Raw genomic sequence first — 18,390 nt, 5'->3', positions numbered from 1 at the left:
GGCAGGTGTTGCAGTGGCTTCCCTCTCTGCTTTTTGCCTGATGTGTGCAAAACCCCAGGCTGCTTTTGCAGTTCACATCTGAGCTCCTCTGGCTAGTGCTGCCAGCCGGGCCTGCATTTCTTCCTGGAGCTCCTGCCCAAGGCCTTACTTTGTGTGTGTGGAGGCAGGTTCCCCTTATTGGAGCTGGGGTCAGCTTCCAGACTGCTTCATTCCTTTTTCTGCATTCTAGTCCATTTCTTCAACTTCTCTCTAGCTTCTAATTTTCCCATCAGTTCCTTCCCAATTCCTGGGGATCTACTTCTTTTTTTCTCTTTGCCAAATTGTTATTTTCCGGGTTCTGTATTACAGTCTCAGAGGGGCTGAATTTTGATGCTGATCACTACTGTGCCATTTTGTTTCTCATTCTCTCTATTTTTTTTTTTGAAACAGGGTCTCAGTATGTAGTGTAGGCTGGCCTTGAGCTCACTGTGTAGGCTGGGGATCCTTCTGCCTCAGCCTCCCGAGTGCTGGGATTACAGGTGTACACCACCATGCCCGGGTTGGTCTCATTCTTACTAATATATTTAAAAACCTCTGACTTAAATTTGAGCCCTTCAGTCCCAGTAGATTCCCATTCTTTGTATAAATATGTTTTTGTCCATATACATCCAGAAAAACTTTTCTGGGATTTAAGGCTAGGAATATGATTCAGTTTGCTTACCGTTTCCCCCACACTTCTTTGACTGTAGAAACTGGATGCCCAGAGATGTTTTGTGGTTTGCTCATCTAAACCAGCTACCTCAGGCACTGAGACTCAATTGTGAATTATTTGACTCTTAGGTACTTTTTTTTTTTTTTGGTACTGGGGATGGAGCTCAGGACCTTGCGCTTGTGAGGCAGGTGCCGGAACCACTGAGCTAAATCCCTGGCCCAACTCTTAGGTACTTTTTTAGCTCTTAGAATCAATTCTTTGGTTGTCTGTGTTGTCCTCTTTGCTTAAATTTCAAATGTGTTAAACTATATAGGAGATGTTCAAGGATGGGCTTCCTAAACGTGACGTGTCACAGGCTGGGGATGTAGCTCAGCGGTACAGCCTTCTCCTGGCTTGTGCAAGGCCCTGGCTCCAGTCCCCAGCACTAGGGGGAAAATGTACCATCACAGTTAAATTCCTTAACACCAAGAGGGGACAATTAGAACTGGAGGGGTTGATGTAGGGAATAGGATACTTTTAAAAAATTGTGATGGAGATCTCATATTTGAATTCTGGTGGTGGTTACATGACTCAGTATTGAAGTAGATGCTTAAAAAGAGTGAATGGAAAGGAAAATAAAGGAGTGAATGGAAAGATAAAAGCAGTCTGCCCCCCCCCTTATATTTTTCTTATTTTGAGAGCAGATCTTGCTAAGTTGCTAAATTGCCCAGGAGGGGCATAAATTTGGAATCTTCGTGACTCATCCTCCCAGAGTGCTGAGATTAGACTTTTATTAGAGAGTTACTTCATCATGTTTATTTATTTACTTTTTAAAATCATGTTTATTGAATATAGAATTTGTTGTTTGTAGAAGAAGTTTGAGTCTTTTGTTTTATTTTTTGAGACAGGGTCTCTATGTAGTTCAGGCTGGCCTCAAACTCACTGTGTAGCCCAGGCTGGCCTCGAACTCATTGGAGTTCTTCTGCCTCAGCCTCCCAAGTACCGGGATAACAGGGGTGTGCCACCATGCCCGGCTTTAGTCCTTTTTTATAGAAAAAGAACATTGAAATTTATATGCTGTTGAATATTATGCAAAAAATCATATGAGGGTGTGGTGGCACATGCCGTAATCCCAGCATTTGGGAGGCTGCGGCAGGAGGATTGCCAGGAACTGAAAGGCAGCATGGGCTACATAGTGAGTTTAAGGCCAACCTACACTACAAGGGGAGATCCTGCCTCAAAAAAACAAAAACCAGAAACCCCCCCCCCCATGATCGAGTTTCTTAGTTATATTTTATCCAATTTTAAAATCACCTTTTCTTAGCTGGGCATTGTAGTGTGTGCCTGTAATCCTAGCACTCAGAGGCTGAGGCAGGAGGATCCCTGTGAATTCGAGGCCATCCTGAACTACATAGTGAGTCTGGGCTACATAGTGGGCTCATAGTGAGTATACTAAACTATATAGTGAGACTCTGTGTCAAAAAACAAACCAAAACCAGGTGTGGTGGTGCATGCCTGTATAATGGTGAGTTTAAGGCCAGCTTCAGCTACATAGTGAGTTCAGGGTCAGCCTAAATTGCATAATGAGACCCTGTCTCAAATAACAAAAATACAAGAAGGGCCAGGGATTTAGCTCAGTGGTGCCTGCCTTGCAAGGGGAAGGTCCCGAATTTGATCCCCGGTACCAAACCAAACAAAACAAAAGGGGGGGGGATATAGCTCCGTGGTGCAGAGTCTGCCTGGAAGGTTCTAGTCTCTGAGTTCGACTCCCAGAACCCAAAAGACCCAAAAAAGCCAAAACACCAAACCAAAACAAAAACCTTTTTTTCTAAATGGCTACATAATTCTGTCTAAAATGTTGCCTTGCATGTAATAGGTTAATAAAAGGTTTAATAAACTAGTATGTTTTTTTTAAGATGAAGTATAGGTATTTATCTCTATATTTGCATGCATTTTACATTTTAATTTAGTTTTATAAGTATTTCTAACTTGCTTGTATTTTATGTTTTTTAGTGAAAATGTTCTCTTTGGAATGGGAAATCCTCTTCTTGACATCTCTGCTGTAGTGGACAAAGATTTCCTTGATAAGTAAGTATTAAACTCTCCAATGTACAATACAAAACGTATCTGAAGAAGATCTGATGAGAACTGTAGAAACCAATTTACCATTTAATCCCTTCACCTGGAGGAAAACTCAGGAAATTTAAATCTCATAGTAGCAAGTGCGTTATCATTATTTATTGAGGAATTGGCCACAGTTTTCCCTGGGAAAACTGACATATTTTATTCATTCCTATTGCTATTTTTCTTTTTGGTACTGGAGATGGAACTCAGGACCTTGCACTTGCAAGGCAGGCAGCGGCACCACTGAGCTAAATCCTTGGCTCTCTATTGCTACTTTTTACTTAAAACTTACTATGTTTCAGGGTGCTGGTGATTGAATGCAGGGCCTTGGCAAGTACTCAGTGATAGTTCCACCCCTTATTTATTAATTTGAAAGAGGAAGTACTATATATATGATTTCCCTAATGACTAAATTCCTAAATTTTAAATTACTCTTAATGAACTGCATCTGTAATAGAACCATAACATGATGGCACAAGAAAGAAAGATGATTAGAATGGTCAAGAAATATACAGAAGCTGGGCCAGGGATTTAGCTCAGTGGTTCCAACTCCTGCCTCACAAATGCAGGGTCCCGAGTTCGATCCCCGGTACCAAAAAAAAAGAAAGAAAAGAAATATACGGAAGCCAAGAGCCTTGGCATACACTTATAATCCTAGCTACTCAGGAGGTGGAGGCCAGAGGGCTACAAATTTGAGGTCGTTTTGTGCAACTTAGTGAGATGCTGTCTCAAAAAACTATTATTCAAAGGCTATGAATTTCCATTGTTTCCCTCTTAATAATAATTTTCAGTGTTATTAACTTAGCTGAGAAATCAGCTTATTTATCTAGTTATTTGAGATCATTTGATGTGTGGAAAAATTAAGTAGAAAAAAGAATTAATGATGAGAAAAAATGATCTTTTTTTGCACACTCCAAATTGTGAGCTGAGGAACAGCTATTACTTTTTAATTGAAGTAAAATTTATGTAATGTAAAATTAATCATGTATAATCATTTTCAAGTATACAATTTAGGGACTGCCAGTGTATTCTACACCTATCATCAGGACATTGAAAACATTTTCATCATGCTAAAATGAAACCTCTATTCATAAAAATGGAATCATATAATACTATGTGACCTGTTATGTTTATATTGGTTTATTTCTCCTAGCATAGTGCTTTCACTGTTCATTTATGTTGTAGCATTGAAGCAGGACTTAAAGAAAAACAAGTCCTTCCCAGCCTTGGGTATGCCCTTCCCCATCACTCTCCTCTCCCCTCCCCTGTAGCTCTAACTCCTTGTTCTGATACAGATAAAATTGACAATTATGTCCTGAAAACAAAGTTTATGACACTCTGTTCTCATATGATTCATAAAACACTGTCTTTTTTCAAACCAAAGTTACAAAACTGTCTGCCCTTGTCCTGCTAGGGTAAAATAGCTTGCTATGTCAACTAGAAAAACCACCTCCTTTGACAAAATGTTAAAAAGCTGGAACTTCTCTTTGTTCAATGCTCTTCCTTTGGACAGGAGTCCGTTGAACCAGTGTGTACCTTAAACCTGAAATAAAGTCTTCCTGTTTCAGTTGGTGAGTCTCTCCAGTCTTTTGGATTCCCCCAACAGCGTGTTTCAGGTCTTCATTCCTTTCTGTAATGTAATAACATTACCACATTGTATGACTATGCCCCACTCTGTTTCAACATTCGTTGGTTGATGGACACTTGGATTCTTTCCATTTTTGTCTAGTGCTGCTTGTTAACATTCATGAACAAACTCTTTTGTGGAATCTTATTTCTCTTGGGTATACCCAGAGGAATGGAATTGCTGGGTCATATGGTCATTCTGTTTTAACTTTTTGAGAAACCAACAAAACTGTTCTGTATAGCAGCTGTCTCATCCTCTTCAGTAGCTGGGATTACAAGTGTGTGCTACCACACCCAGCCATTTTAAAATTACAACTGTGGTAGTGGATGTGAAGTGATACCTCCTTATGGTTTTGATTTGGATTTTTCTAATGACCAATAATGTTTGCATCTTTTCACCACTTGTGACCATTTGTATATCTTTGGGAAAATGTTTGTTTTTCTTTGCCCATTTTATTTGTTTTTGTTAGGCTCCTGCCAGGTGTTTTTCTGGAGCTTGCTTATGATTTTTCCTGTTCTAGATCTCTCGTTTTCTGTCTCTCAAATGTGTTTTTTATTTTGTTTTGTTTTGTTTTGTTTTGTTTCTGAGATAAGAGTCTTGCATTGTACCTCAAGCTGGCCTTGAACTTGCAACAATCCTCTTCCCTCAGCCTCCCAAGTGCTAGGATAAGAGGTATGCATCGCCATACCTAACACTACACCATTTGTTCCAGGGGATGTCCTTCAGTAGCTTCCTAAAAGAAAGAGTACATAAGTGCATATATTAGAGGGCTTTTGAATCTTTGTGTATGTCTGATACTCTTAAAATATTTTCCTGTCACATCTTATTGATTAGTGTAACATTTTCCTTGAGAGTTTTAAAGGCATTGTGCCATTGTCTTCCTTTATCCAAGGCATCTCTTTCTCATTGATGTCATCAGTTTTTTTCCTTGCTGGAGGCTTTTAAACCTACTTTTTATTTTTTGTGTTAGTAAATTATTGTTGTGTCACATTTTATTCTAATGGATGCAATTTTTTTCTCTTTTCTCTCACTAAATATTAGAAATTGTTTTGTTTGATTTTTCAGGATTTCTGTTTCTTACATTATCTCCTGGATTCCTTTTTGTTTTTTATTGTTTATTGTAGTCTTTGTCCTTTATGATGGAGACTTTTCATTTTAGGTGATCTTTGGCTATATATTAATATAATATATATATTTGGCTATATATTAACATTGAAAAGCTCATCTTCTTTGTGTAGGAATAGGACAAAATCTAGACAGATATTCTAAATTCTAACTGTTGTGGGAGAGTAGATTGGCTAGGGGGAGGGTACTTTTGGTATTCTGTACAGTTTAAGATTTTGGTAACAAACCTGAATCACCTTTACTAGTTTTTACACTTGATCTTAGCCAAAAGGCTGAGAAGCAATGCCTTTACTAGTTTTTAAAAAGCTTTAATAAAGTTACCTATTGCTGTGTAGCAAATTTCCACAAAGCTTGACTGTTTAAAACACACATTCCTTATCTCATAGAGTCTCAGGGGGTGGGGGGGTGTCAAGAATTTGGGAGTGTGGCATAACTGGCTGGTTCCAGCTCATGGTCTGTGATGAGGCTGTGTCACTATATTGGCCAGGACAGGAGTGATTTGAAGGCTTAACTGTGGCCAAAGGATTTGCTTTCAGACTTACTCATACTGTCGTTGAGCCTGGGTATCTTAAGAGGTGTTGAACAAAAGGCCTCAGTTCCACAGCTTGTGAGCCTCAGAGTATCCTGAAGATGTGGTAACTATTTGCCCTCTTGCCAGTGACCAGTATGTATGTCCAAGATAGGAGCTGCAGGGTTTTTTATAACCCAACCTGGAAGTGAGGTAGCATCATTTTTGCCATATGCTACTGGTCGTGCATGCTAAACCCGGTCCAATGCGAGAGAGTCCCGCACAGCTCAGGGAACACCAGGAGGCACAGATCCTTGGAACCCATAGGGTAGACTGTGTAAACAGACACCCAGAGGGCCGTGTGAGCCCCTTCTCCTGGTATTCATACCGATGAGTAGTCCACTCCCACATCGTAGCTGGGCTGAACTATGTAACCAACAGCAGATAGCAGAAATGATGGGATGCCATTTCAGAAATTAGGCTGTGATAAACAGTGGCTTTGACTGAGGGTGCTTGTTTTTTTTTTTTTCTTGGTACTGGGGCTCTCAGGTCCTTTCGCTTGCGCAGCAGGTGGCCACGAGGGTGCTTTCTTATTCATTTGTGTCTTATCTCTCTCTTTCTTTTGGATTTCTCATTCATAGCCAGTGGCTGTGTGTCTTTTTTTGAGACAAAATCTTGCTGGGTAGCCCAGGCTGGCCTCAAACTCGCAGCAATCCTCCTGCCTCTGCCTCCTGAGTGCTGGGATTACAGGCATGCACCACAATACTGGCAGCTGCTGTTTTGAGGACATTCAGGCAAGCGATTGAGAGGTCCAACTGGCTAGACATACAAATGCCTCTGACCTGTAATCAGTCAGGAATTGAGATCTGCAAAGAGCAAGGTAAATAGCTGGGGTTGGTGGCGCACGCCTGTAATCCCAGCACTCTGGGAGGCTGAGGCAGGAAGTTCCAGTCCAGCCTGGGCAGCTCAGTGATTTCTCAGAACACTGTATCAAAAAAGGTGGGAGTGGGGCGGGCAGTGCGGTGGGCGGCGGCGGGGGGGGGGGCGCCCGGAATTTAGCTCAGTGGTTTCCGCTGCCTGCTGTGCAAGGACCTGAGTTCAATCCCCAGTACCCATAAAACAAAAACAAACAAAAAAAGAGTGGGAGTGGGGTGGCTGGCTGGGGATTCAGCTCCATGTAAAGGCTGTGGTTTCAAACCCCAGTACCATAAACTCGAGGTGTATTCTTTGTCTGCTATTGATCTCTGACCTGAGATGACTGCAGCTCTGCTTGATAGCTGTGCTGTAAACTCATGAGAGATCTTGAATCAGACTCACTACACTGAGCAACCTTGGGATTCCTCATCCTCAGAAGCAGTGAGAGATGACTGCTGTTCTTCTAAACTGGTGGGGTTGGGGTGAATTTGTTAACAGAACACTAATAACGCAATATATATATATATATACATATATATATGTATATATATATATTTTCAAACACATTGCACACTCAAAACCTTATTGGAAGGTTGGTGTGTATGCTTGGGTTTGTTGACCGATGGGACTGAGATGCCCCTCATAATTAGTATGTGGCAGCCCTGTCTCTGATTCTGCTCAGTCTCTTTCCAGAAGCCTTCCATCTCCTTTGTGTGGGTGGAAGCTTGTTTGTCTTATGCTTAGAGCTGGCCAGAGAAAAGGCCTGAAGGTACCATAAAGTAGGCAGTTGCATCTGTACCTTTCTTCTTCCTCTCTCTCTTGTCCATTAGTTCAGAGCCTCTTTTTGGTTTCTCCTGAGACTAAATCTCTAATTTATTTTAGGAACTTTACATTGTGGAGGTGAGATGGCAGTTAGTTCCCAGATTTTTATCTGTGACCTCTGAAGTACTTGGTACCTCTGTGACTATGACTTAGTGCTTCTTTCTGTAGCTGGGGTAAACTTACTTAGCATCTGAAACTTCTTTGTGTTGCCCTTGAGTTTTAGGTTTTTTTGGGGGGGGTGCGGGGTACCAGGAATTGAACTCAGGACCTTGCGCTTGCCAGGCAGGCACAGTGCCACTGAGCTAAATTCCCAGGCCCTTGAGTTTTAGCTTCTTCAGCTCTGCTAAGTTATTGTTCCCTATATGTCTTTTTGGAAATTTGTGGAAGCCACCTCCCTCAACCCCCATTTTGATTCAGGATCTTACTGTGTTGCTCAGGTTAGCATCTAACTTCTAATCTCAAGTGATCCTCCTTCCTCAGCTTCTTGAGTGGTTGGGATTCTAGGTGTGTACTACCTTGCTCAGTTACCTGTTATCTATTAATGCTTATATTACTATTCTTTTCGATCCTGTAGATGTTCACTGTTTTTGTACTTTTATTATCATTTTTAACAAAATTTTGGGCTAGTAGATTGTCTTTCTGCCACATTTAAGTATGTGTATATTTCACTATTATATGTATTGCAGCAGGAAATATGTAACTACAGACTTATAATTTGGAACTTGGGAGTTAGTTTAATTCTCTTTACTCATTTGACCATAGAGGAAATGGGCATGGAGAAGTTAAGTATTTCACCTATGATCATACAGTTAACACTGCAAGTTTAAGACGGACTCTCTTGTGTCCTAACCTTTACTTGTTTCCTCTAAAACATGTTGTATAAAGATTGATTGATTGATTGATTGATTGACTGGGAATTGTACCCAAGGGCATTGTATCAGTAGACTACATCCCCAGCCCTTTTAAATTTTTATTTTTTGTGGCACTGGGGATTGAACCCAGGGCATTCACCCTGAGCTACATCCCCAGCTCTTTTTTATTTATTTTTTGAGACAAGGTCTTGCTAAGTTGCTATTTTCATTTTTTAAATTTTGAGATAGGGTCTTGCTAAGTTCCCCAGACTGGCTTCCAAATTGAGATCCTCTTGTCTCTGTCTCATGAGTAGAGGGGATTATAGGTCTGTGCTAATACACTCAGCTGCAAACATGTTACCAATTGCATAGGAGATTTTGGGGATGCAAAATGTGAGTAGGAGTAGTTTCTGCCTGAGAGAGCATTGCTGGATAAATAAATGGTTATCTTACCTTTCTTTAGTTTAAATCTTTAGTAGCTTACTGGCCTCATCATTTATTCTTTGACAATTTACATAGTTTATGTGATTTTTATTTTAAATTTCTTAAAGTCTAAATCCATTTCTTTTCAACACTTTTTTTTTTTTTTTACTTTTTTGAAACAGGGTCTTGCTATGTAGTTGAAGCAGGCCTTGAATGTACACTACCACTCCTGGCTTTGTGATGATCTTATAATTTATCAAAAAGCACTATTTATAAAAAAAAACACCACCAAGGCTTTTCAAAATAATAGTATTATTTGTAATTTCATTTGGATTTATTGGCTCTCATTTCTGCCTTTTAATAATCTCTGAATGAAAGGAAGCATGATTCTTTTAACTGTTTGTAGGTTTGTAATTACATCCATATAATAATCTTGGCAGTATTTATAAACAGTGCTGTGGAGAGAGACAATTTGGAAAGGTTTCTTGATAATTTTGGTAAATTTTTCTTTTGGAGAGGCAGTACTGGGGATTGAACCCAGGGCCTTCACATTGAACTGTATCCCCAGGCCATTTTTTAAATTTTTGAGACAGTGTCTCACTAAGTTCCTGAGAAGTTGCCCAGTGTCTTTGTCAGTTTCCTGTTGCTGGATATGATACCTCACACTGAAAACTTAAAGGAGAAGAGGTTTATTTTGGCTCACACTTTCAGTCCATGGCTCCAAGGCAGAAACCACATTGCAGAGGGGCATGGTGGATGAAGAACTGCATAAGGCGTGGTGTCCAGGAAGCAGAGAATGAAGAGAGGAGCCAGAGAGGGAGATATACCCTTCTACGTCAACTACCCCCTTTCCCCAGCACATTGACTACGGACTCTGAACACATCGGCCTTTTAGGGGACATTCTAGATCTAAACCATAGCACCTAGCCTGAGTTTAAGCCTGGTATCTTCCTGGCTCAACCTCTCAAAGTGCTGGGATCACAGGTGTGTGGCATCTCACTTGGTTTCAGTAAATCCTCTTGACTTGTATTGTGAAGTTGGTAGGTTCCCTACAATTGACTTGTTTCTGGAATAGACCGATCATTGTTATGGTTCAGTGAGGTATTTATGTACTCAGTGTATAAAGATAAATATATATATCTCATATATCTAGTATATATTCTTTTTTTTTTTTTTGGTACCAGGGATCGAACTCGGGTCCTTGCACTTGCGCAGCAGGCGGTGAAACCACTGAGCTAAATCCCCAGCCCTCTAGTATATATTCTAATATATCTTCTTACTGTTTATTTGAAGATTGTAAAGCTAATGTTCTTTATCTAATTGAAAGAAAAGCAGAATTAAGTTAGTCACTTTTGATGCGTCCAATTTGGCAAAATATAAGAACTGAAAATGAGTAGGAACATTTGTGGCAGGAAGTCAGCAATTGGAAAGAATCTTTTCTAGCATATTGAAGAGACACAGTGGGTGTGCAAGAAGTAGGAAATGTGGCACATATAAATACTTCCAGAATTATGGTGATGAAGGAAGAAGTGCTGTATGTGATAACAGGGGTGGAACAGAGAGAGAAGGAATATGTGAGACAGGCTTGTCTTGATTTTTACTGAGCCTACATAAATAAGGCACTGAGAGTGTTATGGCCACTTAGGCCCAGTTGCTGAGGTTCATTTGCTCCCTGCTGACCCCAACAAAGGAGGCTGTTTATTTTGGTGAAAAGGAAAGATGTCAGCTTCTGGGAGGGAGATGGAGGTGGAGGGACCCGCTTGCCTCTGAATCACCATCTCACCCTCTGTAGGTGTTACTGGAAGAGGGATCCTGTGGGGCTTCTTTCCAGGTTCTTGGTGTCCCAAACAGAGAATGGGACAAGACACACAGAAAAGGCAGCAAGGGGTACATTTATTGAAGGCAGAAAAGAGGTTCTTTCAATAGGGTGAGAGCTGCCTGGTGAGAAGGCTCATGGTAGCCCCTGGGCTATGGGGAAAAGTTTTTTTGTATCCAAAATTACTGGGTTGGCTTACCCTTTGTGCACCTAAGGCATTGGGACATTTGTTGTAGCAAAAACTCACTTGGTGTGCCTGACACCAGGAGTAAACTGTCTTATTGCAAAAAAAAAAAAAAAAATTGTTTGGCTTCTCACCAGATGTAGATGAAGGATCGAAAATAGTGTTTATTGATTGGCTGTCTGCATGTAAACAAAGGATTGAAAATAGCACTTTTCTCATTGGTTTCATTTGGAGTGCTCAGGAGCCAGGATTCATTGGAGTCCTGTGTTCTGCACATGTCCTCTCCTTTAGGAACCATCTTGCTCAACCTGTTAGCCGTGGGGTTTTGTGACTTGACAGATTCCATTCACTTAGTGTCCGGTTAGCCCCAGCCCTCATCTTCTACCTCACAGGCGTGTTAGGGTCTTTTATGGCAGGGGTTACTGGGAGAGGGAATATGGTGAGACATTAGAAAGGTTCAGGCTCCCTTTCTGTTCCCAGACCTCTCCTTCCTTCCCTGTGGGGCTAGGACCGGTACAGTCTGTTCATCTTGTCTGAGGAGAGGTAGGGATGGCAGTTTATGTCCCAGCCCTGAGGAAGTTTGGAGAAGCTTCTTGTCTCTAAGGGGAAAAAAAGATATTTAACCTTTAAAGTTCATTTTGTGGTGTTGGTTATAAGAGAACTGAGAGAATTTAAGAATGATAATTAAGAAAGGAAAAAATATGATTAGAAGTGAAAATACTTAGTTTTATGAAGGGAAAGAAAAACTAAAATAGTTAAGGAAATATATATTTTTCTCATGGATCTAAATCTTTAGGCATATAAACTTTAAGTCTTGATTAGTGTAAGCACATGAAAAATATTATTTAACATTCACTCTAGAAATGATCAAAGTTATATAGTACATAAATTTTAGTGCTATTGGTGGGTGTGGTGGCACATGCCTGTAATCCTAGCACTCAGAAGGCTGAGGCAGGAGGACTGCTGTGAGTTTGAGGCCAGGCTGAGCTACATAGTAAGATCCTGTCTCAAACAAAACCAAACAAAAATATCAATGCTGGTTATTACAACTGAATTGTATAAATAAAGGCGAATTACTTCTATATATAGATATATGTTATGTTTGAAAGTGAAAAACATATTTGGAGTGTCGAGTGAGACCCCATATGTATGGATAAAAGCTATATTGGTCTTGCTTTAAAACTAATTGCAAAGTGCTCTGATACTTTTGGAGTTAATTTTTTATTAAGGTAGGTATTAAGGTATTTTACTGAATTGTCTTCTGCTGCTTTCATCATCATGCTTTGTGTTTTAGATCTTTAACCAAATTGTATTTTCTGTATGCTATTAAGGAGAGAATTGATTTAAAGGGTTTTTTTTCCTTATGGAGAACCAACTATTCTATTACAGTATTTTGAATAGTCCAACCTTTACCCAGTGATCTATAACATCAATTTTTATTTATCTTTGGCTTGGTTTCTAGATTCTCAGTTCTTTTCCTTTGATCTGTTTGTCCTGAGTTAGTGCAGTCCGATCTTTCTTGTCAGAGCTTGGTAATAAGGCTTGAGTTTTTCTAGTGCAAACCTCTACAAGGTTTTTTTTTTTTATGGTAATGGGTATTGAAGCCAAAGCTTTCTCATTGAGCTGTATCCCAAGCCCTTTTTACATTTTGTGTTTTTATTTAGGACAGGGTCTCAAAAAATTGCTAAATTGCCCATACTATGCCTAAACTCCTGCCCCAGCTTATAAGAGTCCACCACCATACCCTGCTTACCTTTTATTTTTTATTTTTGGTACCGGGGATCGAACTTGGGACCTTGCGCTTGCAAGGCAGGCAGCGGAACCACTGAGCTAAATCTCTGGCCCTTTTGTTTTTATTAAACTTTTTTTTTAACTTATTCTGGCTCTGTTGCTGGACTCTCAGGCCAGAGCGGCCTGGCTTCAGGGTGTCCCAATATACCAGGACTGGCCACTTGCCCCCAAACTTCAACGGAAAAAGTGCTCGTGAAGAGCAGGAAAGGAATTTTTTCAGTATGGCCACAGTGGGAGTACTAGCATCTTCAGCCTTGTCTTCAGGGGACTGACATGAGCTTCATATTTAAATAGGGGGAGCAACAAAAGTAGGGGCCAAGAAGTATGCAGAGTTAAACAGTCTTGGTCAATCTGGTCTGGTTGATTAGAAAGCTGCTATTGTCAGGGGTAGTTTCAACTCTTGTCATTGGTTGTTGATCCATCAGATACGTTCCTGTAATCCAAAGTGACTGTGGAAGAGAATGACTCTGAGAAAAGGCTTCTCAGAAAGGCAATATGGAATTAATTAGGCCTTCTGGTGGTGGGCAATGACTATAGACTTGGGCGCCACTCCCAGGTAAAAGCTGACAGTTGTTATCAGTTTTTAGAGAGGCATTCCTTAAATGATTAACATAGCTAATGTAGAGTTGAGAGTTGAGCAGGAATATGACCCAGTGTTTAAGGTAGAAAAGAGACAGATACAGAATGGAGGCAGAGATGTCAAGGTCTTCTCTTGTTCTTAGTGTCCCATGGACATCTGCAGGCCCAAGGGAAAGGCAGTGCTGTTTAGCAAAAGTAGCCTCTACACCCGTGTTACAGCTGTTTTGCACATAAATTTTAGAATGAGCTTGTTGAGCTCTACAAAAATACTTCCTGGCACTTTGTTTTGAATTATATTTATAAATTAACTTGGAAAACCAGATCTTTGTCACATGAGTTTCCCTATATACACCTATATTTCTCCATTTATTTTATGTATTCTTTTACACATTTTGAATACTTAAAATGTAGATTATAAAATGATAAGGTTTAAACTTTTTTTAATTAAAAAACTTTTTCCAGTTTGGGGGCTTGAACCCAGGGCCTTTGTACTGAGCTACATCCCCAGCCCTTTTTTATTTTTTATTTTGAGATAGGGTCTTGCTAAGTCACTAAGCTGCCTTGGCTGGGCTCAAACTTTGATCCTCCTGCCTCAGCTTTCTAGTATTGGGATCTTAGGCATGAGCCACCATTCCTGGCTTAGATGTATATATATTATGGTACTGATCATTGTTAAATTTGTTAGTTTCCAAAGTTATAAGGTTTTAAATTCAGATTGTCCAGAAGTGACTGACTGGGAAGGAAATCTGGGGTAAGTTAGTGTCTTTGCAGCAGTGCCATCTACTAAAACATTTATGGTAATGGAAGTGCGGTATCTGTGTGGTGTCTAACACAGTAACCACTATTCATATTTGGTTTTGAACATTTAAGACAACTAGTGCAACTGATGAATGGAAGTTAACATTTTATTTCATTTAAATTAATTCGGTTTTAAATAGTAGTATGTAATTAGTAGTTATAATACTAAATCATGAGGTTTAGGTTTTATTGAAAATTTTACTGTTCTCTCCAAAGATACACATTTTTTGGTCAGGCTTATTCTAGTGATGCAGATCATAATCTTGAAAGACATACCTTGATTGTCATAATCCTGAATGTTGAAATCCCAAGAGATCAAATTCCTAAAGTCCCCCAAATCACAATTTGAAAAATTTAAAATCCTACCTGTTGAAATCCTGAGAGCTGAAATCTTGAAAACTTCAATTCCCATTGGAAAAAATCAGGTAGAAAGCCAAACTATGGGGAAGGGATTAAGGTATTTTTGGTTGTATGAAGGATAGTTGTATCTTGTTAGGCTGAATAAGTACAGTACTTAGAAACCTGGGAAAGAATTATTTTTAGTGCATCTCTCAGGGTGGTTACCAGAGGAGATTAGTATGTGAGTCTTTATTTATTTTTTTTTTTGGTAGTCCTTGGTACTGATCTCATGGCCTTCCCACTGAGCTATGCGTGTGTCTGTGTGTTTTGAGACAGCATCTCACTAAGTTGCTGAACTGTCAAGGGTGGGTTTGAACTTGTGATCCTCCTTTCTCAGCTGTGCCCAGCTAATATATGAGGCTTGAACAGACTAGGTGGGGGAGATTTGCTCTCAGTTAGGGTAGGCAACACCTCCAACCTAGCTCCAGACCTGGACAGAACAAATAGAGAAGATGAGTTGGCCTCTGAGACCTGAGACCAGTTTTCTTCTGCTGCTTTGGTCATTAGATCTCCAGGCTTACAGGCCTTTGGACTGCAGGATTTAAAACAGTGGCCTGCATGGGTTCTTAAGCTTTTGGTCTTGGACTGAGAATTATACCATAGGCTTCCTTGCTTCGGAGGACTTTGGACTTGGACTGAGCCATGCTATGGGCATCCCATCACAGCCTGTCAAAGGACTTCTCAGCCAACATAATTTCATCATTCAAGTCCTCTAGTAAGTCCCCTCTACATATTTATACACATATCCTATTGGTTCAGTCTCTCTGGAGAGCCCTGATTAACACAGATTTGAGATTAGGGAAGCCAGATATCAGTTCTTCTTACTGTATTCCTTACAACACAATGGAAGAGATCTGTGAAATTGTTCACTTGCAAGAAGGCTGTGATGTGTATGAGGCTACTTAAAAGCTAATTATTTTTGGTGTTGCAAAATATAACATAATTTAATTGGAATGACCTAGCAATAACCAGGCTTTCAAACAGACAGCATATACTTACACACTCTTCAAATGCAGTGTGTCAGATGTGTTGAAGATTATAGAAGAGAAAGTGCAGGCAAAAAAGATACAAGAAATCTCCTTTGACAAGTTATTCAGTCCTATCCTGTTTCTGTCCCTTCACACTGCCCCTTCAGAAACCATCCTTCTTCATGGTGGTGCACTCTTGCAGTCCTGCTACTTGGGCGGTTGAGGTTGGAAGATCACTTGAGTCTATGAGTTCAAGACTGGCCTGGGCAACATAGATTCCCCATCTCAAAAATCAAAACAAAATAAAATAATCCCATCCTTCAGAGAATAAAAAAGAATTTGACATGTCCAGCAACCTTCTGAGCAAGGACACTTGCATCACCTTCCTCCAGTGTTATAAAATACATTGGATAGTAACCTGTGTGTGGTTAGGGATTTGACTGTTGAACACAATAGGCTTCTTATTTACCATGAAATCTAACAGAAAAACTATTGCATGCTTCACTTTGTTTAATGGATGGCATTTTCAAAACTGTTTCTTACCAAATATGTACAATTTATGCCCTATTGGAGCTGAAAATTTTAGAACTTTATCTGCTTGCTTGTATACTAATGACTAGAAAAAGCAAAACACTTTCAAACACTTATTTGAAGATTTGGTGGACTTTGCAGAAGAAAATGGATTTTAATTGAATCACCAAACCATAATGACGTAGGTGTGATCAAGGCTTCTAAAAGTGAATTTCAAGCTGCTATCAATAAAATTTGGGGCTGGGGATGTAGCTCATCCTGTACAGTGTACAGTGCCTGCCTGGCAAGGGCAAGGCCCTGAGTTTGATTGCCGTTTCCAAAATAAATAAATAAAATTTGTATTTTGCAATCAGCGCAGTGCATTTGGTAGAAAATTTCAGCTAGTGGATTTGGTACATAATATAGCAACAATGGAAACTTAGTTTAAAAATACATTATTTGCCTATATTAGCATTCTGCCCAGCTGATGCAATTCCAGGAGCTTCTAATGAATTAAAATTGCATTTACCTGAAGCCAGCAAAGTTACTGACTAGTTAAAAAATAATTATGGACAATGTAGTCCAAGAAGATATGTAATATTGTTGCTGTTCGATCATCAGTATGTTTGCTGCAAATTTGTGGTCCTGTATACCAGTGCACACAGTGGATTTCTGTGTACTTAAGCATACAGAAAACATGGCACAGAAAGTGGGGACCATTTAATAGGGAATGTTCACGTTACTATATATTGAATCATAGAGGAATTTCAAAAATACCAGCATCATGCAGAAAATGAATGGGAATATTTTCTCTGCGGAACACCAGGCCCTAAAAGAAAAAACAAAACAGCTATGCATCTCCATGTAAAACCTTAATATATGGTTAATGATTATGAAAGTCAGCCAGCTCTTAGGGACTAACTGTGCAATTGCCTATAATCTATGCCTGTAATACACTTTTTTTTTCATTTTCTTTATAGTCTCCCCTCCAATATTTTATTGTTTTCCCTCTGTAGAAATAATATGAACCATTTGTTTGATATATTGGACAAGAATAGAGCTAAGTTGGGCTTGGTGCATGCCAGTAATCCTTGCTACCTGGGAGGCTGTGATAGGAGGATCACAAGTTTGAGGCTAGCCTGGGCAACTTAATGAGACCCTTTCTCAGAATAAAAAAGGATAAGGGTATAGCTCAGTGGCAGACCACCCCTGTGGTACTAGATTTTATCCCTAGTACCACAAACAGCAGCAGCAGCAATAACAAAATTATAGCTAAGCAATCCAGCTAGACAGCAGCATTGTAAAGAAAACCATCCCTTTACCTCCATCTAAGATTTAAATATAACCTGCTATTAATATAAAACATGGTGAGACCACTATTGCCTTTCCAGTCCCTATCCAAGTCCTTTTGAATTACTATACTGATAGTTACAGTAGTTTTATTAAAATAAATCTTTTTTTAATCAAGCATTTGAGAAAACAAATAAGATACTTCAGGAACAATATATCCAACTCATACTTCATCAATTTTAAATGAGTTGTATTTGCTTCTCACTAATAAACTTTTATTTCACTCAAATTAGAGCAATAAATCTTCCATGTTTAAGTATCTTCCTTGCCCAGTAATTCAAAGGAAAAACTTAAAATGATTAATGAAAAATGTAAGAATCCACCCTTTAAATTTGTTTTAAATACTCATAAGGTCTAAAAAGCCTTTAAAGTTTGTAATTCCTAATAGAAAAACATTACCTGAATGCATGCCTTAATGGCAGACTACTGCACTTGAGACAGAGGGTAGGGATTTGAAGCACCCTGGCTCTCTTGATTGGACATTTGGAGGTACATTGGTTTGTGTTGTTGCAACATTACATTGTGTGATAAAGGTTGTATTTCTTTTAGGAAAGTTTTGTCAGAAGGGCGTTATGCTTGACCTCCAAATTTGGCCGTTTGTTAACAAAGATTCATAACCTTCGAGTTTTGCTGATATTTCAACTTTTTAACTGACTTCTGGCCACATCCTGGAAGGCTGCCATAACTTTGGATCCTGAGTGGCTATAAGAACCTCTGGATTACTAAGAATTTCTATTAAAATCAGGCTTTCCTTCCCATCAGGCATGCCCTAGCCCATTCCAGGCATTCCCCCAGGAGAGGCAATTGAAAAAGCCAGACTGAGCTCCTAATTGTCCTCTGGCTTCTTCCTTCAGTGTTCTCTCATCCTCTTCTCTAACCTTCTTAACCCTTCAGTATCTCATACTTTCTCCCAATTTTGGGGGCCCTTGG

At 39.6% G+C, this 18,390-nt stretch overlaps 1 protein-coding gene across 5 annotated transcripts in view; it reads left to right on the top strand.

The window, feature by feature from the left end:
- Positions 1-18,390, top strand: part of Adk (adenosine kinase) — a 538,665-nt gene that overhangs the window by 59,939 nt on the left and 460,336 nt on the right. For all 5 annotated transcript variants that reach the window (XM_004846317.3, XM_004846320.3, XM_087185402.1 and 2 more), the window contains exon 2: positions 2,684-2,758. In XM_004846317.3, coding sequence (XP_004846374.1) covers positions 2,684-2,758 — 75 coding nt within the window. The remainder of the gene's footprint in view (positions 1-2,683; positions 2,759-18,390) is intronic.

Source organism: Heterocephalus glaber, unplaced genomic scaffold (assembly GCF_053883595.1).
Source record: "Heterocephalus glaber isolate CG9 unplaced genomic scaffold, H.glaber_assembly_v1.0 deba00001497, whole genome shotgun sequence".
NCBI lineage: Eukaryota > Metazoa > Chordata > Mammalia > Rodentia > Bathyergidae > Heterocephalus > Heterocephalus glaber.
The sequence above is the reverse complement of the archived record's forward strand: the minus strand, read 5'-3'. Positions and strand labels throughout refer to the sequence as shown.